Consider the following 25,635-nt stretch of genomic DNA (forward strand, 5'->3'; position numbering starts at 1 on the left):
TTTTGGGGCTCCACAATCCCAGTCCATGTGTTTTGCCTCCAGCAATAGAACACCTACAAGTTCTCTGCAGAAGATCTTGTTGCATATGGGGATGATGGTCAGGCTGTTGCACTCTGGTTTCTCTCCCAGGCTAATTACAAGCCTCTTGGCCTCTCTTAGGTGGCTTTGGCAACTCTGGCTCCAGTGCTGGGGAGTCCTGGCCACAACCATCAGGTCTTTCCCTGACTTTTAGAAAGCGGTTGCACTTCTTGTGTGTCTTTTCATTGCCGGAAGCTGGTAAGTGGACAGATCCCACACAAATAAACTTCTCAAGGGCAGAGAGTCAAAATATCCCTGGGCTTGTTTGGTGGAAGAAGGTTAACCAGCGTGAAGTCTATGAATTGCCGCTGACCCGACTTTGTTGACAAAATACAGTGTTATTAATTGGAGTTGCAGGCAAACTGCCTGGGGATATTTAGAAGGAACTTTTCCATCACGAGGGCCAAAATCTCCCTGGGAGAATATCTGACTGGGCTCTTCAGAGATGCGCCTCGGGCTTGGCCATGGCTCTGATCTGGGGTTTTGTTGCTGAGGATAAGGTGTGTCAGTCTCCCACAGTGGCCATGGGACTGTAGGGATTCACTGGCAGCAGAGCTGCAACAGAGGAGGAGGCCACCAGGTGACATCAGGTGACTCATTTAGAACAAGCCTAAAAGGTCTCTGTTGGTCTAGTGGAAGGTGTCCCTGCTCATTGCAGGGAGGGCAGACTAAATGACATTTAAAGGTCCTTTCCAACCTAAACCATTCTGTGATCTTTATGACTCTAACAAGGCTTCTGGGTCCCTAAATTGAGGTTTCTGCTCTCAAACTGAGTCCTACCCACAGCATCATTGCCTGGGCAGGAGCAACAGCTTCATGGTGAAGGTGAAGTTCAGGAGTGTGACCTGTGCTGCTCCCAGCATGGTCCTAAACCCCAGCAGCTGTTCACTGCTGCGTTGACATCCCTGACACTCCCTGTCACCCTGGTGGCTTATTTTAGACCATAGCAGGGCCGTGGTCTGTACATGTCCCTGGGTGCCATCGCAGCATTTCAAACCGGAGAGGAGCCGCCACCGTGGCAACTCCAGAGCCGGCTGCTCCTGTCACGGCTGGCAAGTTCCTTCACAGCCTCTCACGGCAGTGCGTGATGAGCAGCTTGCTTCCCTCGGCCTGGGAGCGAGCGGAACACCCGCGCTGGCGCGGGCCCAGCGCAGAAGCTGTGGGAATCCTCCTCAACAGCATGACAGCAAAAGATCCTCTCAAGCAGGGCCGGAGCTGGGAGGCTCTCTCGGAGGTAAAGCCCATACCGGTGCAGGAAGAGCTCACCTTGGACTGTGAGGTTTCCTGCACCTGTGTGGCTGAGTGTGCCAGAAAGCACCCTCAGTGCGTGCCAGGGTGATGGAAATTCAGCTGTCAGCGCACAAAACATGCCAGTGCGTGTCCTGATGTGCTTTGAGGAGGGGGGTAGCATCTGGTGGAGGTGGGCAAAGGGGCTGTGCCCTCTCCTCAGTTTCTCTGAAAGCTGACAGTCACCTCCTAGGTAAGGTCAGCCACGTTTAGGTGGAGCCTTGTATGGGTGAACTCTGCACCTCAAGGGCTGCCAGGTCCCTGTAGCCCACAGGTGAAGCCCCCTCTTCTGGGATGCTCAGCCTTGCCTGTTTCAAGTTGGAAGAGCCAGTGGGAGCAAGATCCATATGCCTGTTTCTGCTGGGCTGCCTCTGGACATGGTCTTGCCTGGGGTGAAGTGGCTGCAGGGGTGGAGGGTCCATCGAGGCTGGAGTTCAGAGCAGCCTGACCGTTCTCTGCAGAGCAGCCGTGGCAGGCAGCCCACGTTTCACAAGTGGGGTTTTCCCATCAGGCTCTCCAGCTGCTATAAATAACAGGAAACGTTTTGTCGTTTTCTGCTCCAGAGAAGGTCAGGGGCTGGATTCTGGTCTTCGGAGCTTTAATAAGGTTGGAGATTTATGCAGTGTACCCAGAAGTCCCCTGAGACAGCCTGCCTGAGGCTGTTTGGCTCCTTGGGTGGAGAAGTCCTGAATGCCAGCCTTTGACAAAGTTACCTTAGCCACCCTTTGTGAGATGTCAGGTCCTGCTAAATCCTTAGCGTGCTCTTCATCTGCGGATGTTAACTCTTGGATTGCTGCCACACCAGCTCATGAGAGGTTTGAACCATCCTCTTATCTGTGGTAGGAAAAGCTTCCACTGTGGATGCCAGGATGGATAGACACAGGGACACCAGCCAGTGGTCTCTTGAGCTTACTGGGAGCTCATCTTCATGGAATCATAGAATCTGCCCTCATGAGAGCCCACCTGGAGTACTGTGTCCAGGTCTGGGGTCTTTAAGCACAAGAAAGCCATGAATCTGTTAAAGCAGGTCCAGAGGAAGCCACAGAAATTATCAGAGGGCTGGAACACCTCTCCTTGCAGTTTACCTGGCTTGTGCTTGAGCAGGGTGGAAACCCAACAAATCAAGTGGGAAGATGCATCCTCAGGACTTTGCTCAGACATCTCCACAGCTTTTCTGGGTCATGGAGAGCCACAAGCACCAGATCTGTGCCACCTGTCGCCCCAGCAGCCGCCCAGGGAGGAGGCAGAGCCTCTGTCTGTTGCCTCTCCCATTTCCCCAGCAGATGCAGGAATGCTTTGATGTCCTCTTCCCAGCGCCCAGCCCCAGGATTAACCACCAGTCAGACCCCTTCACTGCCTCCAAATAAATCTCCTAAACTCAGACAAGCCCTGCTCAGAAGGGTCCCAGCATTCCCCTCTTGCAGAATGAGGGTTAAAAATAGCTTTTCTCCTTGCACCTGCCACTCTGAAGCCAAGACTGCATTTTATTTTTAAAGCCTAGGTTTCCTGGTGGTTAGCTCCTCTCCTAGGGCAGAGAGGTTGGGGACAAATAGAAAAATTATCTGTCTAAATGGTACAGAGAAGGTGGGCAGCATGGAACATGCCCACGTTAGAGACAGTTTGGAAGAAACCCTTCCCACCCTAATCTCTTCCTATAACCTCATGCTTCAAAACCAAGGCAGGGATGCAGCTCCAGGGATGATCCTTAAAAAATATACTGAATTTTGCTCCTTTTTCTGTGTTTATGAGAATGTCTCTAAGGGTCTATTGGGTCTTCAGGCAGATCTTTGAGGCCTGGCTCAGGAAGCCTGGCTCAGCCCTGCTTAAATGGTTTCAGTGAGGCTGAATTATTTTTTGTTAAAGCCCATGTGTTTACATTTCATAAGCCTATTTTAAAACATGTGTATACAAGAGCAGACTTATTTATAAGGCAGATTGGCCTGCTGTGTCCTTACCTGACTTAAGTGTCAAGGAAGCAGCTTTTTTTTACTTTTTACAAGCGCGATTTAAAATAAAATACTGGTTTGCTGTGCACCAGTGGATCTGCCCAAGAGGAGGTCAGGGCAAGGTCTTATTTTCCAACTGTAAAATGCTATTTTGCTTGTTTGTGGAGCTTCCTCTCTCCAGTCACCATTTTAGGTTAATATGTTAATGACAGCTATAGGTAAAAAAAAATCATTTATATTCCCCAGAGTCCTGGCAAGCCTGCATTGCCAAAATCCCAAACTAGCCAGGCTTCCCAGTGAAACAGCTTTTGGGAACTTTCCATCAGTAGAGCAGGATTTGCTGGGTGACCCGCTCGGTCCAGGTTCTTGGCAAAGTTTCTGATTTCAAGTCCCCCAGGGAAATTCTTGAGAAAGCCTCTGTGGGGGGATCTTGGCATTTTCTGCTTGCCCTGGAGGAAGGATTTTATTCTCGGTTTGAACCATATGAACTGGTAACACACCAGTCCAACAGCAGGAAGGTGAGGAGCACTTTATGGTGGTGCTGGTCGATGTTGGAGTATGGTGAGATGTGTATAGACCTTAACAGCAGGATGGGGAGGGTGAGGAGAGCCCCAAGGAACAACTAATTTACAAGAAAGCAAAGCGAAACTTTGACTGTAGGACATGAAGTTCATCTCTCACAAGGGACGAGAAGCCTGTACGTGTTTTTATGCCTATGCTGTGAGAACTTTTTCTGCCTCTGTCAAGCTTCCATGAAGCTCGTGGGGCTGGGACATGAAGACCTAGGAGGTGGGGAGGTGAGCAGATGCCGTTACACCCAGGAGAGGGCTGAAGCAGGCGTGCTGTGGGGGGTGGTTTTCCATCCAGCAAAGCTGTAAACCAAAGCCCTGACCACTGGTGGTTATTTAAAGACTCCGGCAGCGCTTCCTGCGATGGGAAGGTGCTTGGCCCACGTTCAGGCTGGGCGACTGCTCTCTGCAAAGCCAAATAAACAGCAGCCACTTGAACTTTCCACCTTGTGGGCTCCGCCAGATGCCTCATCTCCAGGCTATGGCCAGGCACCAGGCCTCAGATGGGCTTTGTGGACAAGCCTCCTTGGAGGGTTCAGGGTGATGGCCCACATTTTGGGGCTCAGGGGTGCTTTTCCCATCTCTGAAGGACCCTAAGGGAAGAGTTTGGTGCTGCTTGGAGCTGAGAGGGGGCATCTGTGAAGGGAGATCTGTGTCTCAGAAATGGGTTAGGATGCTCTCTATGCAGGTCCATGTCCTTCAGTGACCTTGGGTGGGGCAAAGGGAGGAAATTATGTCCTTTAACCCTAGATCTCATTAGATGCTAAATTTCTCAGAGGAGCACAATCCAAGTAGCCAGCACAAGGAATCTCATCCATCCATCAAGGCACAGTGGTGATGTGTGACTGCAGACCATCTTACCTGCAGGATGCCAATGAAAGCATTGATGGTTCATAGTGATGCTTCATCCATTGGGGAGGTTGAAGGTGGTCCCTTCCAACCTCAACCCTTCTGTGACAGTCGATGTGAGATGTCAGACACTTGCCTGTATTTACTTTGGTGCTTTTCTCAAGTTGTAGTTAACATTGTGCACGTCCTTCCCCACTCCTGACCCTTCCCTGGTGACCTGAGATGTTTCAGCAACTCACATGAACCCTGCAGGGGAGGCTCCTTCCTCACATTCAGCAGCAGCAGCCCCTCAGCCTGGGAACTTCTGCAAGACTTGGCAGCAGGACCATTGCAGGAGTATTTCACACAGGACCCAAAAATATTGCTGTGAGTGCAACGTTGGTCAGCCTGAACGCAGGGTCAGGTCCCTCAGAAATCAGACTGTTGACGAACAAGCTTGAGTGTATTCAAATGTTTCGTCTGATTTTCTTGGACTGCAGAGTTTCCAAGGGAGCCAAAAAAACTGGCTGCTCCTCTTTGTTGACTTTGCAGGACCAGAAATACAGCTGGGTTCAGTGAAATAATGAAGCTCCAATTCTTGTGTTGGTGTAGCAGAGAGGGAAAAAAAGCTCAATTTTGAAAAGCTCAAATGTCTCTTTGGAGATAAAAATACAAGTCCAAGGTGGTGCTCTCTGACTGTGCTCAGCATTGGGTATGATCACTTGGGCAGCCCCAGGAACAAAATCCTTGCTTGACATCCCTCTGAAGTTCTAGCAAAGAAGCAAATCCAGGGGCATTTCACTTGATCAAGGTCAAAAAGTGGGCCCAGACAGGCTTTGGGGAGTGCAGATATGAGCTGTGCCGACACTGAGCTGGGATGACAGCACGGGAGACATCAGGCAGCAGCAGAGAATCACTTAAACTGCAAGTGAACCCTGAAATGACAGCAAATTAGAAGCAAACCCACGTTTCAGTCCAGGCTGGCCGTGAATCAGCTCTGGAAAATGAAAGACGAAACTTTCTGACTTCAGTTCAAGTTATGAACTTATAAACTCCCAATTATCTGGTTTTGTGGATGTGAGCCAGAGACAAACATTTTTTGAGGCGAGTGGATGGGACAGATTCCTGAAAATGAACTCATTGAAAAAGGCGTGATTTGGAGAAAAAGTTTGTCTCAAATTCTCAGATTTTACAAAGCTGGGTTAATGTGACATGAAGATATCTTCTGTGTGTCTCAGACCTGCTCTTGAGCATCCTCCATCCATTTACTGCTCTTTACTGAAATGTAGGGGCATGATAAATCACTTCCAAAAATGGAAGTTGAAAAAAATAATCAGATTTTAAGCCCATTTGAATGATGACAAATGTGCAAAAAGCTTTTGCACAGGACAGCCATGTAATCTTATTCTATTCCTCCCAAGATAACAAACCCAGGCTGTCAGTGAGCTGTGGGCAAGTGGGGCAGCCCATGGTCCAGCTTTGTGATTTCAGGGCACAGCTTTGGAGTGGGAGTTGGAATAGGAATGGACCACATGTGGGTGCAGTTTTTGTCAGCAGATCTTACTACTGCAGGGTTTTTTGCCGATGCTGTTCCAGAGCAAGGCTTTTTTTCCCACTCCGTTTCCCTTTAAAATACTGATTTATTTTTGCTGTTGCTTTAAAAATGGCTGTATTTCCCCCAAAACTGCCTTCAGGCTTTACAGAACCCAGAATATCTGCCTGAAGCTGGGGATGAAAACACAGCATAGGCGTCATGCAGGCAGCTGGGCAGCAGTTCCCTCCCACGAGGTGCTAAAATTGGCATCTGCTAAAGTTAGCTGGGAATTCATGGAGCTGTTGTTTGTTTTATTGAAGCGGACAGGTCAAGAACCAGGGCTTTATCAGCACCCTGGCATCAAAGGGATGCAGCAGCAGTCCTGGATGCTGGGAATCATCCTCGTCCTTGGTGCTGTGGCTGCAAGCTGGAAGGGTGGCTGGGATGTGCTCCCGGTGAGGAGCTGGTGATGCATCACCAGTTTGGAGGCAGGGACACTGCAATGATGGTCCTGCCCAGCCCCTCCCCGTGGTTGTGTCAGTGAAGTGGGTGAGCTCAGAGTTGATCCTTAGTATTTAAAATCTCCTGTTCCTGCACTGTGCCAGCCCTCCAGGGAGGCTGCAGGTACAGCTTCATGGGAGAGGTCAGTTGGCATCTCCAGACCGTGCAGGGAAGCCCCTTGCTGAGGTCCCCGGAGACCTTCAGGTGCCACCATCCAGTAGAGCTTGAAGGAAGTCCTTCTGCTGTGTTTCCAGTAAATGCCAGCCCAGGACTTCTAATGACAGCAGAGTATGTGCTCCATCTGTTTGATGATCGACACTTACAGTAGATCTGGATGGGTGGGGATATTTTATCGACCAGCTGATAAAAGAGAATGCCAGGGAAATTCCCACATGGGAACACGCAGCGGAGTTTTGCCCCGTGCCTCAGCATTGAATTACAGGGCTCATTTAGTAACTCTTGGCTGCCTGTCCCAGTGCTGCCCACAGTGCCGTGCCACCACTGCCTGTTTGCAGGGAGATGAACTGGGAACGGATTAAGCTGAAAATAAACTTTTTTAAATTTATTTTTTAATTCCCCCAAGGCAAGATCGACTCCATGGTGCCTCTGCCAAGATGGCCATTGATGTCACGATGACCTCCTGCTGGCAGGGCCGAGTCTAACCAGATACCTGCTGGCTTTGCACTGGAGCACATGAGCCCCATGTCCTGTGGCTGGAGGGGACATCTTGAGTATCCCTTGGGATGTCCCACTGCGACCCAGCCCATCCCTGGGCTGGTTTTGCTGTTGGTTGTCATGTGTGATGCCAAATTTAAATTATTTGTGAAATATCAAAATACCCTTTGTGCTGGCTGCTGGGAGTACTGTGTGCACATCTGTACCTATAGGGTTTTTCTGCCAAGATACTTGCAATAGTACGGATTTTGGCAGGGAACCAGGTACACACTCTCATTTAGCTTCCTCTCTGTACCACAGGAGCTTGTAATTGATCCTTAAGTCAGCACTGGATGTTCTGCAAGGCCTCCATAGGTGTTTCTTGGTGTTGCATTTTCTGCTCGCTGCATTCTGGCTCTTTAGGAAACAACATGAGAAAGAGATTCCTGGGATGCACCCATGACATGCAGGATTGAGGATGGCTGTTTGCCTCCTTGCCCAGGCTGAAACCCCAGGAACAGAGGGTAAGGACCATTCTGGCCAGATCTCAAAGCCAATATTTAACCCAGATGGATGAGCAGCTTTATGCTTGTTTCTGGCGTTGCTTTTTCATTCACCTCCTTTGCCTTTTTCCCTGCCGAGAGGCAGAATGTGTGCATGTGCATCTCCAAAAACACTTACTATCACCAGTTGGCTTCATCCTAAATGATGAATTTGGGCTTACAGCTTAATTTACCCAGGGAAGCTCATTTACTTTCAGCTTGATTAGAGCCTGCTCCAGTGCAGCAAGGGTGGCTGGGAAATGCCACCCACGCCGGGGTGTCAAAATGCCTCTGAAACCATCCGGGAGCCGGAGCCGGGGAGCCAAGCGGAGCTGGAGCAGCTTGCGTGTCTCCAGGCCATTAAAGCTCACCCCTGGGGCTGGGGAGGATGTGCAGAGCATGGATGAAACACTGCATCCTGCCTGTCCCATCCCTGCTGGATCTGGCCGTAAGAACCGAGGAAGTTTTCCTGCTTAGCAGGGTGGGGAGGCTTCACATCTCAGCCTTTATTTAATGTTCAGGTGATAAAAGCTTTGCTTCCCTGCCTGGCGCTGTCTGAGCAGCCAGCACGTTCAAACGCTTCTCTTTCTACAGGGAATTTGCATCTCCCTAAGGGCAGCAACCAGATTTATGCAAATATCCAGATGAAAGAGAGTCAAAGCCAAAGCGTGCTCATGAGTAAGCATTCCTGGGGACTTCTGGAGCAGTCAGACGCTCTCTTTCTGACCTTTGGGCATTTTGAGGAGAAGCAGCATGGTGATGCCAACTGCTCCTCTGGCCCCAAAATAGTACTGTGTGATGATCACTTCACTTCCATATTGTCCCAAGAGTCTGAAACAATGTTTTGGGGTTGAAATGGGGTTGAAACGTCCCTGTTGTTGGAATTGCTTTGCTTTCCATGGGGTGTGACATCCCCACTTGTGTTGTTCGGGTGATGTTCCACAGTAGCACTGTGGACAGGATGGATTTCCTCCTTGTCCTGCGATTCCCTTGAGAATGTGGTCCTTCTCCAAAATCACCCAGGCACAGTCCATGCAGCCAGCTGGGCTGTGCTGCACAACCTTCTCCTTGCTTTCCCTGCCAGGATAGAAAAAGGAGAAAGGATCATCATCCCACGGCAGCTTTGACATGAGATTTTTGCTCATGCAGATCATTGCAATTTCCCTTCCTGAGAAGCCAGGGCGTTTGCTGGCTCTTACAAAGCCGCTGCTGGAAATCCTTCCTGCGAATGACAGAAATAGGATTGGATGACTTTTCATCTTCTGTATTGAAAGACAGTTCATTCAAGTGCAAGAAGCATCAGGATCTGTATAGTTTGCCATTCTTTTTTTAGCTGGTTTCGCCTCAAACAGCGGCTGGGAGCAGCCTTGGCATGCCAGAGCATCACTGCCTGACGAGTGAGGATGTGATTTAAAACATGATTGTCTGGAGCACCAGCAGCTGCTTTCTGCTTCTGTTGTTCAGACCAGAAGGGAACTGGCTTGGTAGTAATTGGGGAGCCCATTTTGGCAGTCTGAGACCACGTCCCAAGCTACAGCATTGTAGGACTCTGGTCCTAAGGATTTTTCAGCCCTTTTTTCCGATTTTCAGAGAGTCCTGTTCCAGCGAGGTTTTTTAATACTTTGATTAAACTTGAATCCAGTTTGGATTCCACTTGATGAAGAGGCAAGCTGGGAGCTGGGTGGAAGCTGATGTGGAGAACCCTGGGTAGGGGTCACAGTGCCACCTGGCCACCCTGACTGTCAGTCACTCATAGAATCAGGGAGTGGTTTGAGATGGAGAGAACCTTTAAAGATGGTTCCAGACCCTATGCCATGGGCAGGGACACCTTGCATTAGAGCAGATTGCTGCCTCCAAGCCCCATCCAGCCTGACTTTGAACACTTTCAGGGATGCAGCATCCACAGCTTCTCTGGGCAACCTGTTCCAGTGTCTCACCACTCCCATAGCAAATTTCTCCTTATGTTCAATATGAACCTGCCCTTTTTCAATTCAAAACTGTTGGTTCTTGTACTATGACAGGCCATAGTAAACAGTTCTTCTCCATCTTCCTTATAAGCTCCCTTTACTGTATTGAAAGGCCACAATAAGATCTCCCTGGCCACCAATTCCTGAGCTGGAGGAAGAGCCACAGTTGCATCCTCAACTTTTTAAGCCCCTATGAGCCCAGCTGCAAGGTGCATTTCCAGGGCCTTTGAATTTCAGGAGCTCCATAGCTGGAAAATGGCCTCAAGTTGCGCCAGGAGAAGTTCAGGTTGGATATTGGGAAAAATTTCTTCACTGAAAGAATGGTTAAGCATTGGAACAGCACCATCTCTGGAAGTGTTCAAAAAAACAAGTAGACATGTCACTCTGTGATACGGTTTGGTGGACATGGTGGTATTTGCTCAAAGGTTTGACTTGATGATCTTAGAAGTCTTTTCCAACCTGAATGATTCCACAGTTCTGTGGTTCTAATTTGCAGATGCTGAGCAATCTGAGTTCTGCACTGCCTTAATCTCCTTCCTCTGAAGTAATGCTCGATTCTTCCTTCTCCTCCTTCCGGTTTGGTCCCCCATCTGCCCTGGTGTGAATTGGGCTGAGGACATGGGGCAGTGCTTTACACACCAGGCAGGCTCTGCAGATCAAGTGGAGACATTGATGTCCCACCAGCAAGAACAGTTGCAGCTTTCAGCATTTCATCCCCTTTGATCTTTTATTTGAAAGAAAAACCACCTTTATTTGCTCTACAAGCTCCCACGGGTGGGGGTCAGTTCTTGGCACAGCATCCTTTGGCTCCGGGTTTTTGCGCAAGGGCGGCAGGACCAAAGGATTTTGTCCCTGTTGCTGGGGGTGGCTGGGTGCAGGAGGGTGGGAGAGGGCACAGGATCAGACTATGCCACAGTCATGCATCCAAAACTGGCAGCTCAGAGGTACCCACCTTTGTCCCTAGAGCTTTGCTGACGTGTTGCTTTTGCAGAGCGTTTGTCCTGTGGCAACTAGGGAGCTGTGCTATGGCTTTTTGCTGGAGCTAAGGAGTTTCCTGGAAGAAGGTTTCTGGGCAAATCATCTCTGCAGAACCTGGGCTCAGTGGGATGAGCCAGGAGCACAGTGTGCTGAGGATCTACAGCAAGCCTGGCCCCTGCCAGATCTCACTGCATCCCACCCAGGAGCAGGCTGTTTTCCCATCTCCCTCCATTTGCTCCATGGCTTTTAATTGTCCTGGCTGACACCCATCATGTTTCCCCACACACAATGTCTCTCCATATTATTAGTATCCCTGAGGGGACATTTGCATACAGCATCTCTGTCCCATCCTGCTGGAAAAGGGACATCCCTGGAAGGGCCGTTTCAAGTGGTGGTTTCTGCTAAGGTCAGGGCTGGTGAGGATGAGGAGGAGCCAACTCAGGGTTTTCCATGCAGGATGGTGGCTGCCTTCAGAAGTGCTTCGGTGTCCACCACAATAAGGGAGAGGGCCAGTTGCATTGCCATCCCCCAGCATCCTGTCATGATATGTGTGACCCCATCTCCATCAGGTGAAATGTGTAGACCAAATAGTGCAGAGGAAGAGTGAGATGGTTTGGGAGGACAGCCCTTTAGAGCACAAGGTCTGGATGGTGGAGGAAGCTCAATGACCCACAAACTCCATCTAAAACCCGGTGACATTGGCTTGGAAGAGAGGCTTTTCTCTAGAGCATGGCTTTTCTGGACAATGCTGGCCGTAGCTGGATGTCACCAGAGACGATGCGTCCATGGGGTTTATCACAGGCAGAGAATGTTCTGTCCCACATTGCATCCCCAGCATGTCATGGAGCACTATTTCAACACTGTCTGCAGGTCAAAATCCACCTGTTGGGTAGACTAAGTCCCCTGGAGCCCCTATTCTTCAGCAGCAGATGTCCATCAAAGCTACCGCAGCCCGGCAGCATTGGGGGTTGTGCAAGGGACACCGATGACGCAGACAGGGCCACGATGGCCTTTGGTCAGGGCTGCTGCTGACCTGAGGAGGAGGTAGGACCAGGTGGTGTGGGGACATCTTCCCATCAGAATGTCACCACTGAGCGGGAACACACCAAAGAGCAAAGTCCAAGTCTGGTGGAACACAGAGGGTTTGAAGACCAGGGGACGAAATAGTGGTCCTGGGATAAGCAGTGGAAAACACTAAATGCAGGCTGCACTTCTCCCAAAAACAGCCCCCCCAGCACAGGCTCAAGTCGTACTTCCGAGGGGAGGTCATGACAGCCCCTCCATGCCCTCCCCAGCAGGGTGCTGCTGCCTGTTTACCCTGAAAGAGGCATTGTTCTGCCCCCACCCCCAAATTTTGCCATTCAGACACGTGCCACAAGTACTAAATTCACTCAAAATGCTGTGAGAAACCACAAGAAAAGATGAGCAGGTGTTCAGCCACATCAGATATTCGGGATGGAGAGACAAGTGGCAGTGACAGTTGTTGTAAGGGACCACTGGGGTCAGCTTTTCCCCCCCGTGCATGTTTTGGGACAAGGATGCTGCTTTGGGATTCATTTCTTTCCAAGGATGCTCTTGGGCAAGGCAGGAATCCTGGAAATGCACAGTCAGATGCAGAATTGCTTTTTTTCCCCCTGATTCCTCTAGCTGGAAGAAATCCCTGAAGGATGGGGGGGAGGTGGCCCCAGTATTTGGGGTGCCTGACTTCCCTGTGCATCAGGCGCCGGAGCGTGGGGACTGTCCGTCCCCAAATGACCAAGCTTTTCACCCCACCACCAAAAAACCCTCCAGGGCACACCCTCTGCAGATTTGGGAAGCAGCCAGCCCCAAGCCTGTTATTACTTTTCCCTGTGGAGTTGGCCTTTCTTCCATCTCCCTTTTTTTTAAATTTTTTTTTCTTTTTTTTCCCTTCAAATCCAAGCCAGGAAAAGCCTCTGAGTCGGCACCAAGCTCCTCATGGCTGCTGAGGAAGGTGGTGGAGGGGATATCTTGAGTCATAAAACCAGGATCTCTCTGCAAGCAATGCCACTGCCTGTTGCCCATGAGTCATCTGCTACCAGGGACAGGGTGGGAGGGCTGTGTTCAGCTGGGGGGGTTCCTTTTCCCCCTCAGTGCTGAAGGTTTGGTGCCTCTCTGAGGTTTTTATGATCTTCTTCTGGTAGCTGGATCTCTCACGGTGCAAGGAGTTAGGTTAGAAAAAGCCATCCATGGAGACTGCAAATTGGAGATGCTTAGGGTCTGCAGGTGAGGGGAAAAGCTGAAATTCCAGCTAAGGAGCTGGGAGATGTTGAAGGGATGCCTGGAGCACCTTATGTTTCCTCTGGGAATTGCCTCACGAGCTCTGGACAGGAGATGCAGCCCCAACACCAGTGGCATCACAGGAATCCTCATGTCAGCACAGGGTCCATGTCCCATTGGGGTTGTGTACCAGCACCAAAGTGGGTGAGAGGCAAAAACAACTCCCAAACAACCTTTACAGGCACTTTCCACACTGTGCCTCAGCCTCTCTTCAAAGAAAAGAGGTGCAAATAAAAGATAAGAAAGGGTCAATCATGTTACCAGGGCCTCTGGTGCATTCCCAGCTTGCACAGTGCTGGGAAGACTGTGCTCTTCTTTTTATCAGTCTGGCTGGCTCGCTGCCTCAGCTTCCCGATTCCTCCCTCTTTCCTGGTCTCCCGAGTGCCTGCTACTTGCAAATCTCCATACCAGCATCATGCTGGCACCTTTCCCTGCTGCCTGAATACTACCAAACTATTCAAATCCAACTGGAGCTATAAAATCAGAAGCTGTACAGCTCTCTTCTGCAAAATCACATGTCAGCCAGCATTTACCACCAAAAAGGAGGAAGATGCATGACCTGGTTTATCTTGCAGGTGTGTTTTGGTGGGCTTCCTCTCCCTCTGCAGTTTTAATCCTCCTTGCTGCTTTGCTCAGAAAACATCACCTGCAGCAAAAGAAACAACGAGAGAAAACAATGACCCCTTGGAGGGAAAACCCCACCATGGTTCCCTGGCAGATGGTGCCGGGCACTGCTCTGCTCCTGGTAGCAGATACCCCACATCCACCACAGTACCCAGCACAGCTTTTCTGGTGCATCCCCCTGTGCTCTGTCCAGCTCTGCACCTGGAGCGGGATGTGCCGGTGGCTGCTGACGCCTCTGCCCCCAGATGCGGCTCCTGCCGGGGGTTTTGTTTCCGTCGCTCTCCTCCCGGACCTTTCCTGTTTCCTTCCGTGCAGATGCGACCGGAGGAAATCTCAGCGACTTGGCTTTCCTCTGGCTGTGTCCCAGCTGCGGTCACAGGCTGGGGACAGCACTGTGGCTCTCTGCATCCTGGGACCTGTCCTCTGTGGCAGCAATGGCAATGGTGGCAGTGGTGACACTGGTGGCAATGGCAGCAGTGGTGGTGCTGCTGGTGGTGGTGACACTGGTGGGAGTTTGGTGACACTGGTGGCAACGGTGGCAGTAGTAGCAGTTGGTGGCAGTGGTCACTGTGGTGGCAGTCATGCTGGTGCTGGTGGTGGCAATGGTGACTGCTGGTGCTGCTGATGCTGCTCATGCTGGTGGCAGCAGTGACGCTGGTGGCAGTAGTGGTGGTGATGGCAGTGGTGGTACTGCTGGTATTGGTGGCAGTTGTGCTGGTGACAGTGGTGGTACTGCTGATACTGATGGCAGTGGTGTCAGTGGTGCTGCTCATGCTGGTGGCATTTGTGGCAGTGGTGGTGCTGCTCATGCTGGTGGCAGTGGTGACAGTAGTGGTGCTGGTGGGCAGTGGTGGTGGTGCTGGTGGTGGTGCTGATCTAGTGTGCAGCCAAGCCTCACAGACCTGCTGCCCGTGGTCACACATACCAGTGACGGCAGTCCTGTGCAGAACTGCTACGTGGTAATAACTGGGACTGCTCAGAAACGTGCATTCAGTTTTCAGGGTGGTGGAAGTGCTTATTGCAGAGGTGGGATTGGGAGCAGGGAGAGCAGGACTTGATCAGCCTTAAGGGGAAAAGGCTGGTTGATGTCTTGCTACAGGGGCTGGAACCAGGAGAGAGGTCAAGGAAATGCAACACAGATGGGTGTTTTGTTGTATTTCTCTGAAGGTGAACTTTGAATGGGGGATGTGCTCACTCAGAGACAGCTATATTTATATACGGGTGAGATACATATTCCTTGGGTGAGCAAGAGCCTTTGTTCCGAGTCCCACTGCTAAAGCCCACGTGGAGAAACAGTTTGGCTCTGCAAAGCTTCCTTTTCCTTTGCTTGGGGAGTTGCTGTGTTTAGAAGAACCTGACTCCAGCAGCTGCATCCCGCTACCCCATGTACCCGCAGCACAGCCTTCAGGTCTGGCACTTGCTCACTGCTCCAGCCAAGCTCTTCCATTAACTGTGTGAAGAAGACCTGACCTTCGTTTTGCATCTGGTTGCCATGAGGAAGAGCAGCCTCATCCCTGCTGTTGCAGGATTTGTCCCTGGACAGCTGGGACAAGGCCAAGACATGTGTGTAATGGAGCTGCCACACTGCAAAGGAGTATTTTGGAGACCCCTGTGATCCCCTCTGATTTGGGGTGTAAGACAAGGAGATGATGGCTCAGTGGTCCCCATCTCCAGAGCAGCATCCTTCATTGCTCCCTTGCCACACCAAAGTGTGTTCACTGAATCCTCACAGGGCTCTTGGCTGCTCAGGTTCTTGTGGAAGAAGCAGAAACTTCCACAGTCCTGGTGCAAAAAGAATTATAGAATCACTAAGGTTGAAAACCTGAGATCATTGAGTCCAACCACTAACCCAGCACTGCCAGGTCCACCACTAATTGCCACATCCATGTACCTTTTGATCATCCCAGGTATGGTGATTCCACCACTTCCCTGGGCAACCTGTTCAAGTGCCTTACCACCCTTTTAGGGAAGAAATTTTTCCTAATATCCAATCTAAACCTTCCCTGGCACAATTTGTGGCTGCTTCTTCTCGCCCAGTCACTTTGTTACTTGGGAGAAGAGACTGACCTCCACCTGGCTACAACCTCCTTTCCTCAGGCTTCCCCCTGATGGGTGTGAGCCTGACAGGCCAGCGCTGCACTGCCAAGCATCCTCATCCAGGGCTTGCTCACTGTGTCCTCACATGCTTCCTCTGGATCCCCCATAGCACTCAAATAAGAAGGATTTATGTATGCTTGGCAGGTTATTAATATTAGCTGAAATTCCCTTTTCCACATTGTTCTGCAGTGCTTAATATGGAGATCAGCGCCTCAGCCTGTAGCGCCAGGGATGATTTGCGACTGAATATCCATTAGGGATTTATGGGCTTCGGGGCTGAATTGCTGAGACGTGCAAGTGCCAAAATACTTGAAACGCTTCCATTGGACAGAAGAGACCTTGTGGGAAAGGAGCACTGGCTGTTCCCGTACGCAGGCGGTTCCCACTAAACCTCCGTTACTGGCAGCGAGCACACCCAAGCCAGTAAAAAACTGTGTGGGATCCGGAGCGCCGATGGAGCACGAACTGTGTGTTGGATGGGTGGCACGAGTGAGCCACTGCTCCTGGTGGACACTGGTGCTCACAGCGGCTCCCATTCCAACAGGGTTGCTCAACGGGTGGGATTAATCCAGGACACAGTTAAACATGGGCACAGTTCATATTAACGTGTCTCTGCAGCCACTTAAAACAAGGTATGAGGTTGTTTGGAAGGAGGATTTGCTGTTGTTCCTTGAGCACCTCTGGTGTAGTGTGTCAGATCTGAAGGGGCAGAAGGCAAGATATCATTAAGCAAAGTGGAAGTTGGAAGAGCCAAGAGCCAAAAGCTTTAAAAGGAAAAGCAAAAGATCCTTGAGTCCTTTGTTTGAGAAACTGGGTTTACAAGGGGATGTTCTGGGGCTATACCTGCTTTGCATCAGCTCTTCCCTTTGAGCAGGCACCTGTGGCTGCCCATCCCTCCCACCTCCCATCCCTCTGGAGGGTTTTAACCTCTGTTTTCCTTTAAGTGAAAAAGATGAACCTTGCTGAGGGGTTTGCCAGCAGGTTTTCTTTGGGAAACATCCACTAGCTGGGCGGCTGATTCTTTTCATGATTGTGCTGGCCCGCAGCTCAGCAGCTGGACGTGTAGGAGCCACATAGCCAAAACTAGCCCAAAATTACCCTCCAGAAATACCATATGGAGTCTTATCCAGCCATGGTGAGATCATCTCAGGGGGAAGCAGACCCCACAAACAAAAGTGATGGGTGGGATCATCACTGGAAAAGTGTGGCGAACACCAGGGGAAGAGCAGGTTTCCCAGCCCATCATGCAGGATTGTTGCAAAGTTTGAGCAAAGATTCCAGCTGCTGTGGTCCAGGTGGGGAGGGTCAGCTACCTTGGGAGTTTCAGCATTGTCTGCTCTGAATCACACCTAAAGTGCTGCTGGAAGCCAGGTCCTGCCTTGCTCCTGTCCTTCAGCCAAGCTTTCTGCCTCCATCAGCTGCTAAAATCTGATTTCCTCAATGGGAACTGGAAATTTGCCCCCAGAATGTCCCACTCATCCCCTGCAGCCTAAGTAGGGTTTGAACTTTGCAAGAATATCCCTGCAGGGCTCTGGAGTAGCATTACCCCATTTTTTCTGGGCAAAAAAAAATTAGTCAGGAGTGATGGAACATGGTTGATGAGAAAAGTCCATGATTTTAGCAGCCAGACTGGGCACATTCAGCAGAGCAGCCCTGCTTCCCCTGAATCCTCACCTGGCTTTTTTCCCCCTTTGCTATTTGACTTTTTCATTCCTGGGTGCCACTGGAGAAGCAGGAGCTGGCGAGCAGGTTGTAAATGCTGCTCAGGCATGGAGGATCCCATTGTCAGCACCCAGGTGCTGTGATGAGCTGGTCAGTGCTCAGCTCACCTCCCTGATCCCACCTGTCTCGTTACATCAGAGTAAAACAATCCAGAGGGAAAGTTTCTGTCTGCTGGGGCATCGTGAGGAGAGGTGAGGGGGTGCCTGCTGGCCTGGCTCGAGTTACTTATGTGCTTATGTTCTATTTTGAGGCTCTGGCCAGGCGACTCTAAGCAGCCTCTGACCAGGGGAAGGAGCAGCTTCAAAACAAGAGTCCGGTGGGTAAACAACCTGGGGAGGCACCGGGTTTCCCTCAGCTCTGAGTGGGGCTGGCAGAGCCCTCACCTCCACCCAGGGCCCATCATCTCTTGGATTTTGGCGTTTCCACAGTGGGAATTGATTTATTCTTTTTTTTTTATTTCCTCCTGTTGCCATCCTTGAAGGCAAAGATGCCACAGGTACAGAGCTAGAGTACTTTATAGGGAGCGATGTGCCGGCAGTATGGTGATGCAGATGAGCAAGCAGGGAGACACATCCACCGCTAAAGCTAGTGAAATCATACACATGTGACTCCCTCCTCTGCCTCCCCTCCCCAAGAAAGCTCATTTGCAGGCGGCTTAGTTCTCTTAAGAGCATTAGAGGTGCATTTGGTAGACATGAGCCGCTCGAGCAGCGCCGGGAGCATGTGGCCGATTAGGGGCAGTGGCAGCTGGTTTCGGGCACAGCAGGCATTTGGGGTGGAAATACTCTCTGTGCTTTCCAGGGACGCAAAGGTGAGGTCTGGGGGGACAGGGTGGGTGTCAGGGTCGGCTCGCGTGGCTTGGGTGCTTAAATCCTCCAGTGGATGTAGATGTTGGGTGGCACAGGAGAGAGAACAAGCCCTTCCCTGCCATGTGCTTTTCCCTTCTGTCTAACTGTGGGTTACCTCCTCTGGCTTTCCAGTGCTATTTCAGCTCTTCAGATGATATTTCAGTTTTATTTTTAAATACCACCTCGCTTTCTAATCTGTGATCTTCTGCGAAGATGAGGATGAACAAGGCTGGTGAAGGGACTGGAGCACAAGCCCTGTGAGGAGCGGCTGAGGGAGCTGGGGTTGTTTAGCCTGGGTAAGAGGAGGCTCAGGGGAGACCTTCTCACTCTCTACAACTCCCTGAAAGGAGGTTATAGCCAGGTAGGGGGTCTGTCTCTTCTCCCAGGCAACCAGCAGTAGGACAAGAGGGCACAGTCTTAAGCTCTGCCAGGGGAGTTTTAGGTTGGATATAGGGAAGAAATTCTTTACAGAGAGAGTGATCAGACATTGGAATGGGCTGCCTAGGGAGGTGGTGGATTCACCATCCCTGAAGGTGTTTGAGAAGAGACTGGATGTGGCACTTAGTGCCATGGTCTAGTTGACAAGGTGGTGTTGGGTCAAAGGCTGGACTTGATGATCTCAGAGATATTTTCCAACCTAATTGATTCTGTGATTCTGCAATCAGTGATACTGGTATGGGCTGTGGTGGGTGATGGTGCCTTCAGAGGTACCCCCACCAAGCAGGGGCTTCCTTGAGGAGCACACTCTCACCACAGTGTTTCCCTTTCCCTCCTCTGCAGCCTCGCTCCCTGCTGGGATTTATGGAGGTGCTGAGGAGCAGCTGTGATCCCCGCAGCCCCCGGCAGCGCACCCTGTGAAGCAGTGCCCGGCCGCCCTCACCTCATCCTGCCCAGCATCCCAACCCTCCGACTCAACCATTCACGGCTCCCGTGCATGGATCGCCCCAGCGAGGCACCGCTGCCGGACGCCGCCGACGCCGCCCCGTAGGCTCCCGGCCCCCCGTGCCACCCCCAAGTACTCCACATACCCCGATGGGGTAACGTGACGGAGGCCACCCTCCCGCCACCACCACCCCCCATATGCAGAGGCCTTTCTAGAGCGCCCGGGAGCGCGCAGCGCTGGAGGCGGCGGCCACTTGCCGTCGCACACACACACCGAGGACACCGACACTACAGCAAAGGGATTTCTTTTTTTTTTTTAATTATTATTATTATTATTATTATCATTAATATTATTTTTTTTCCTGCCTGGCTTTTCCCTCCTCCCTGGGGAGGGGGCTTGCGGTGTGTCAGGAAGCCGGCGCGCTCCCACAAGCTGGGATTATTTGCACAACGTCTGTATATTGAGTTCTCGATCCTGTTTTATTTTTATTTTTGAAGCGCTAAGGGGTTGCTGGGGGGAAAGTGGGTTGGGGTTTTTTTGCCCCTCCAAGCCACACTTTTCTGGGGCTTTTCCCCCGCCGCTGTCAGCAGCACCTCACCCTCCCCCTGTCCCACCATGGCCCGGATGAACCGCCCTGCGCCGGTGGAAGTCTGCTACAAAAACATGAGGTTCCTCATCACCCACAACCCCACCAATGCCACACTCAACACTTTCTTGGAGGTAAGGAGGGGAGCCTGGAACAGGGGACCGGGGTCCAGCTGCACCTTTTGGGGCTAAAAGCTGATGTTAAGATGCAACCAGGATCAGTCCTGTGTAAATGAGGCAGCGGCACTTCCCCTTTGGTACCACGGCCCCTGGTGGCATCCTGAGGCAGTGGGTATAATCACTGCCAGCTTTTTGAGGTGGGATGTTTTGGAGGACCCCAAGCATCATGTTTGGGCACTGTAGAGATGGAGAAAGTTTCTCCATTCCTGTTGCATCCCCTGCCAAGTCCACTGGGACATCATGTCATGGGTCTTTGCAGCAATGCATCTAGATGCACACACACAATCCCCAGCATCTCCCAGCACCTCAGTAATAATCCGAAATATCCCAGTGTATTTCCAATGCCCAGAGTGGGTTGGGTGGTGCTGGAGGGCTTGGTGTTGCATGAGCCAGCAATGGTGTCCTGCCTGGGAGCTCAGCATCTGTGTGAGTGCCACTGGCTCAGAGAGCCATTGGGAAGGTGGTTGTGGTTTGGGGACAGCTACCCCATACCCTGCACATCGTGGGGACCACACCAGTGGGAAGGGAGAAAAATTCCCCTTTCCTCCGGCTGCTCAGATTTTTGGTTGAGCTGCCGAGCGTGCGGGGGGTTCAGCACGGTCTGGTGAGCTCACACGGGGAACAAAGGGGGTGGATCATGGACAGGGATGATCTCATGGTGCGAGGTCGGTACACCGGCACGTAATCTGGGGGCAATCCTTGTGCCGGGCAAAAAGCCATGCTGGAAACAGCCCAAATCCCACGCCTGAGCCTGCAGTGTGTTGGAGCGATGATGGGATACAGCAGCAAGGCTGGGAAGGAGGCCCTGAGCCATCTGTGAGATGCCGAGTTTGATCGGCAGGGTGTCCTACGACCCCCCCAGCCACCTCCCACCTGCATTTCTGCCATTTCTGCAGCAGGAGTGTGACATCAACAGGCACAAATAATTCCTCCTTCAGGGAACTTGCACTCGTGTTGGGGATGCTTCTTTGCCTGGGGTGTGATGTCTCTGCTGGCATGGCTGTCAGGACTTAAAAATAAATTGCCCCACTGGCACTCATGACTCCAAGGAGTCATGAAGGTGCTGGTTGAAAATCCTACTGTGGCCACTTGAGTTTGGTGTCCTGGGATTTCATGTTTCCTTGTGCCTCTCAGGCTGGATGAACCATAGGGGGCTTACTCTAGGGTCCAGAGATGGGGCATGGTATAACTTTAAGGTCCATAGTTGTCTGTGTGGTCATAGCAGGGCTGGGATATGTTGGGGTTAACTGGGGTGCAACTGGCAGGGTTTATTCAGACCTCTCCTTCCTTCCCTCCCCAGGACCTGAAGAAATACGGTGCCACCACAGTTGTGAGAGTGTGTGAAGTGACCTATGACAAGACCCCCCTGGAGAAGGATGGCATCACCGTCATGGTGGGTGGGCAGCAGGATGGTGCTTAAACATCTCATCTCTCGAGGCTGCTGAACACCCTGAGAGACCAAAGCAGCATCACGCTCGCCCAGGAGCAGAGTTTGAAGGCCAGCTGAGCCGAGATGAGGCTGGTGCTTTAAAAAAAGAAGTGCTGCCCACACACCCGAAACTGTGACTCATCCGGCTGAGTCGGCAGCTGCCTTCCCTGCCTGTTGCTCAGGCTCTAAAGCATCCAGGGATGAGAGTGCCTGATCCCACGTGGAAGATGCGCGTGGTTCCCATTACCCGCGGCGTTATCTTATCCTGGGGGGGTGGTGTGAGGGTTCTCTGCTCTCCCAGCAGCAGGCTGGTGCAGCTGCGGGGATGAAAGGGAGCAGGCAGCAGGCTGGGAAAGGCAGAGCAGGCAGCTGCCTGGGCTGCATCTTGGCTGATAAGTAATTGGAGATGATGTCAGGCGTGATTGCCCTGCCAGGGAGTTCAGCTCCAGCTGGAAAGTAAGGCTCTGCTCATTATTTAGGGAAGGGTTTGGAAGTGCCTCATGCCTCCTGGGGTGGTCTACTCTGTGTAGGTCCTCTTTATATAGCTCTCTCTGCATAATCTATATCCTAGAGAGAGAGCAAGCTATATCCTAGATTCTCAGGGATTATCCTATATCTCTGTAGATACAGATTCTGCAGATACAGATGTCTCTAGGTATAGATGCACTATCTCTATAGAAGATATCTTATAAAGATAGCTGTATCCTACTTACAGAATTCATATGGTGGAGATCATATCTGCTCACTTACACGCCAAATTTTCTGCCTTTTACCCCATTTCTAACTGGAGTCCTCCAGTCTGAGTTTCTATATCTAGGATATATGTACCTCTATACATCTCTTACACAGAGATATATCTGTATCTAGGATATGTTTTATACAGGGAGTTAGAGAAACTATATAAGATACTGTATAGAAACTAAATAGCTTGTATTTCAAAGTTTCTATAACCATATAGAAACCATATAAGGCAAATCATATAGAGAGATATCTATATCCTAGCTATCTATTGCCAGATGTATCTATGTAACTACAGATATATCTCTATATTTAACTATATCACATAAATCTGTATACATATTTGAGATATGTATATCTTGGCATATACATTTTTGGTGTATCTATATATAATTTTTTTATATATATGTATCTTGGTATATGTATTTGACACATATATATATCTATATCTATATATATTGGAACACAAGAATTATGAGGACAGTTGAGGGAGCAGAGGGTGTTTAGCCTGGAGAAAAGGAGGCTCAGGGGAAACCTTCTCACTCTCTACAACACCCTGAAAGGACGTTGTTGCTGGGTGGGGTCCTGTCTCTTCTCCCAGGTAACAAGCAATAGGAGAAGAGGAAATGGCCTTCAGTTGCACCAGGGGAGGTTTAAATTGGATATTATGAAAAATTTCTTCACTGAAGGGCTTGTCAGCCACTGGAACAGGCTGCCCAGGCAAGTGGTGGAATCACCATCCCTGGAGGGATTTAAGAGATGTAGATGTGGCACTTAGGGACATGGTTTAGGGGTGGACTTGGCAGTGCTGGATTAATGGTTGGAACTGATGATCTCAGAGGGCTTTTCCAACCTTAATGATTCTGTGATTCTATATTTAGACTATGCCTATATATCCCATCCCTTTCTTCAGGGAATAGAGCACAAGCCAGCTGAGGCCTGACTGCTGTAGCATGCCTGTGTGCCAGCACCCACAGCCACAGTCACCCCACATGTACAGGGATCCTGTCCCAGGCACACTCACTGAGTGGTTGGATGCTTCCTGTGCTTGTAGCTCCTCCATGTGCCACAGGGAATCCCAAGCAGCTTCTAAAGGTGGTGGCAGTCACCAAGTCATGCTGGAATGATGGAGCAGGTCCAGAGGAGGCCACAAAAACGACCAGAGAGCAGGAGCACCTCTGCTATGGAGACAGGCTGAGAGAGCTGGGAGTGTTCAGCTTGGAGGTGAGAAGGCTCCAGGGAGACCTTAGAGCACCTTCCAGTGCCTAAAGGGGCTGCAAGAAAGCTGGAGAGGGACTTTTGACATGGAAACTGAGTGACAGGGCAAGGGAGAACAGCTTTGAACTGACAGAGGACAGGTTTAGATAGACATAAGGAAGAAAGTTTTTGTCATGAGGGTGATGAGGCACTGGCACAGGCTGTCCAGAGAAATGATGGATGCTCCATTCCTGGAAGCGTTCAAGACCAGGTTGAATGGAACTTTGAGCAACCTGGTCTAAGTGGAAGGTGTTCCTGCCCATGGCAGGAGGTTGGACTAGGTGATATTTGGAGGTCTCTTCCAACACAACCCATTCTATCACACAATGATTTTGTGGTGTGGTGCGTCCTCCCCAGTGCAAGCCTGGTGACCTGCACTCGTGGCTGAAGTGGTGCTTTGCTGGCACTGTGGGGAGGAGGTGGCCTTGCAGGACAGGCACAGGCTGTGCAGGGTGGGCTGGCTCAAGCATTACAATACCCTGAAGCCCAGCATGCTCCTCTCCTAGCAAATCCCAGCAGAAATCACATTAGCTGTTCAAACAATGAAATGAAGCAGCTTATTTTGCCATCTCACACCAAGGATGACTCCAGCACAACTCAGTGACTTACTCCTGAAAAACTAGGATTAGGGCCCCTGGCCTCCCACCCTTCAGGGCTCACCAAGCCCTCCAGGAGATGCTGCCTTGCCTGTCCCTCTCCCGGTGCTGCATAGCCAGTGGCCATGCTCCTTCTGCCAGATCTTATTTTGGGGGCAAAAATCCCCATTTTGGAACACTTGGTTCTATCCACTTCTTCACCAAACTCGAATTTTGAGCCCCTGCAGGTTGAGGATGAAGCTCGGAAGAAGATGGGCTTTTTTTTTTTTTGTCCCTTAAAAGCCTTTCCTGAAGGTTTATGTTTAAATGGCCTCATTTGGAGGGGTCTGTCTCCCTGTCACTGTTTCTAGGGCTGTGTTAGGGGGTTCCCAGACCATTCTTTCAGGACTTGGGTGTTCCCCTTCCCATCTATGTGTTTCAGGAAGCTGAATTTTGGCACTACATCAGGCTCTGAGATTTCAGCCGTCTCCAAGCTGCCTTTGCTCAAATTCCCTACAACGTGTCTTTGCGCTCCCAAGTGCTGGAATTAGATGGGAACTGGTGGGGGGGGTAGGCACGTGGCCCCAAAGCTCAGTGAGGTCACCTGAATAGGGAGGGTGCAGGGTGTGGCCATCCTGGTCTGCAGAGGCAGGGGGGTCGTGGGGACCGTGTTGTAGATCCTGTGGGTGCTCCCAAAAACTGAACGTGTCCATAGGAGATGGGAAGACCCCAGACCTGGACTTGCATGGCTTCAAACCCTGAGCTAATGCAGCCAGGGAGTTCCTGTGTGCTGGATGGTGCCACAGAGCCCCACAGAGCTGCACTGTGAGCCCAGTTCCTGACACAGTCATCCAAGGGCCCAAACACTGTTACCCTGAGTAAAAAACAGCCCCTGAGAGTATTGACAGTGTTTCTCTCTTCCCCTGACCTTGCAGGATTGGCCCTTCGATGATGGAGCACCTCCTCCCAGCAAGATAGTAGAAGACTGGCTCAACTTGCTGAAGACCAAGTTCTGCGAGGACCCCGGGTGCTGCGTGGCCGTGCACTGTGTGGCTGGGCTAGGGCGGTGAGTCCGAGCTGAACATCCCTCCTGCCACCCCACTCGTGCAGAGAGAAGAGGGAAAACCATGCCTGCCCTCCTCCTTCCCTTCCCCAGTCCCCCTTTGAACAGAGTTTTGTGAAACCTCATTGAAACCATGCCTGCGCTGCTCCTTCCCTTCCCCAGTCCCCCTCTGAGCAGGGTTTTGTGAAACCTGAGTGGGAATAGGTGTTGGAATACAGGGCGGGATCTGAGCTGCCTGAGCTTCTCCTTGGAGTTTAAATGATGTGATGTCAGTGTGGCTGAGGAGTGACCATCATCTTTGCCTTTCAGTGCTCCTGTCCTTGTTGCACTGGCCTTGATCGAGAGCGGGATGAAGTATGAAGATGCCATCCAGTTCATCCGACAGTAAGTCGGGTGGTGTTTCATTGCTGGGAGAGAAAACAGCCTCTGTGTGAGGGAACAGAGAGATCTGA

At 51.0% G+C, this 25,635-nt stretch overlaps 1 protein-coding gene across 2 annotated transcripts in view; it reads left to right on the forward strand.

Moving 5' to 3' along the window:
• The window catches only part of PTP4A3 (protein tyrosine phosphatase 4A3), a 43,270-nt gene that overhangs the window by 12,570 nt on the left and 5,065 nt on the right, over positions 1-25,635 (forward strand). For both annotated transcript variants that reach the window (XM_064643400.1, XM_064643442.1), the window contains exons 2-5: positions 19,254-20,076; positions 21,422-21,514; positions 25,056-25,186; positions 25,493-25,567. In XM_064643400.1, the coding sequence (XP_064499470.1) occupies positions 19,972-20,076; positions 21,422-21,514; positions 25,056-25,186; positions 25,493-25,567 (404 nt within the window). In that variant the 5' untranslated portion in view covers positions 19,254-19,971. The remainder of the gene's footprint in view (positions 1-19,253; positions 20,077-21,421; positions 21,515-25,055; positions 25,187-25,492; positions 25,568-25,635) is intronic.

This window comes from Pseudopipra pipra, chromosome 1, assembly GCF_036250125.1.
Source record: "Pseudopipra pipra isolate bDixPip1 chromosome 1, bDixPip1.hap1, whole genome shotgun sequence".
In the NCBI taxonomy this organism is placed as follows: domain Eukaryota; kingdom Metazoa; phylum Chordata; class Aves; order Passeriformes; family Pipridae; genus Pseudopipra; species Pseudopipra pipra.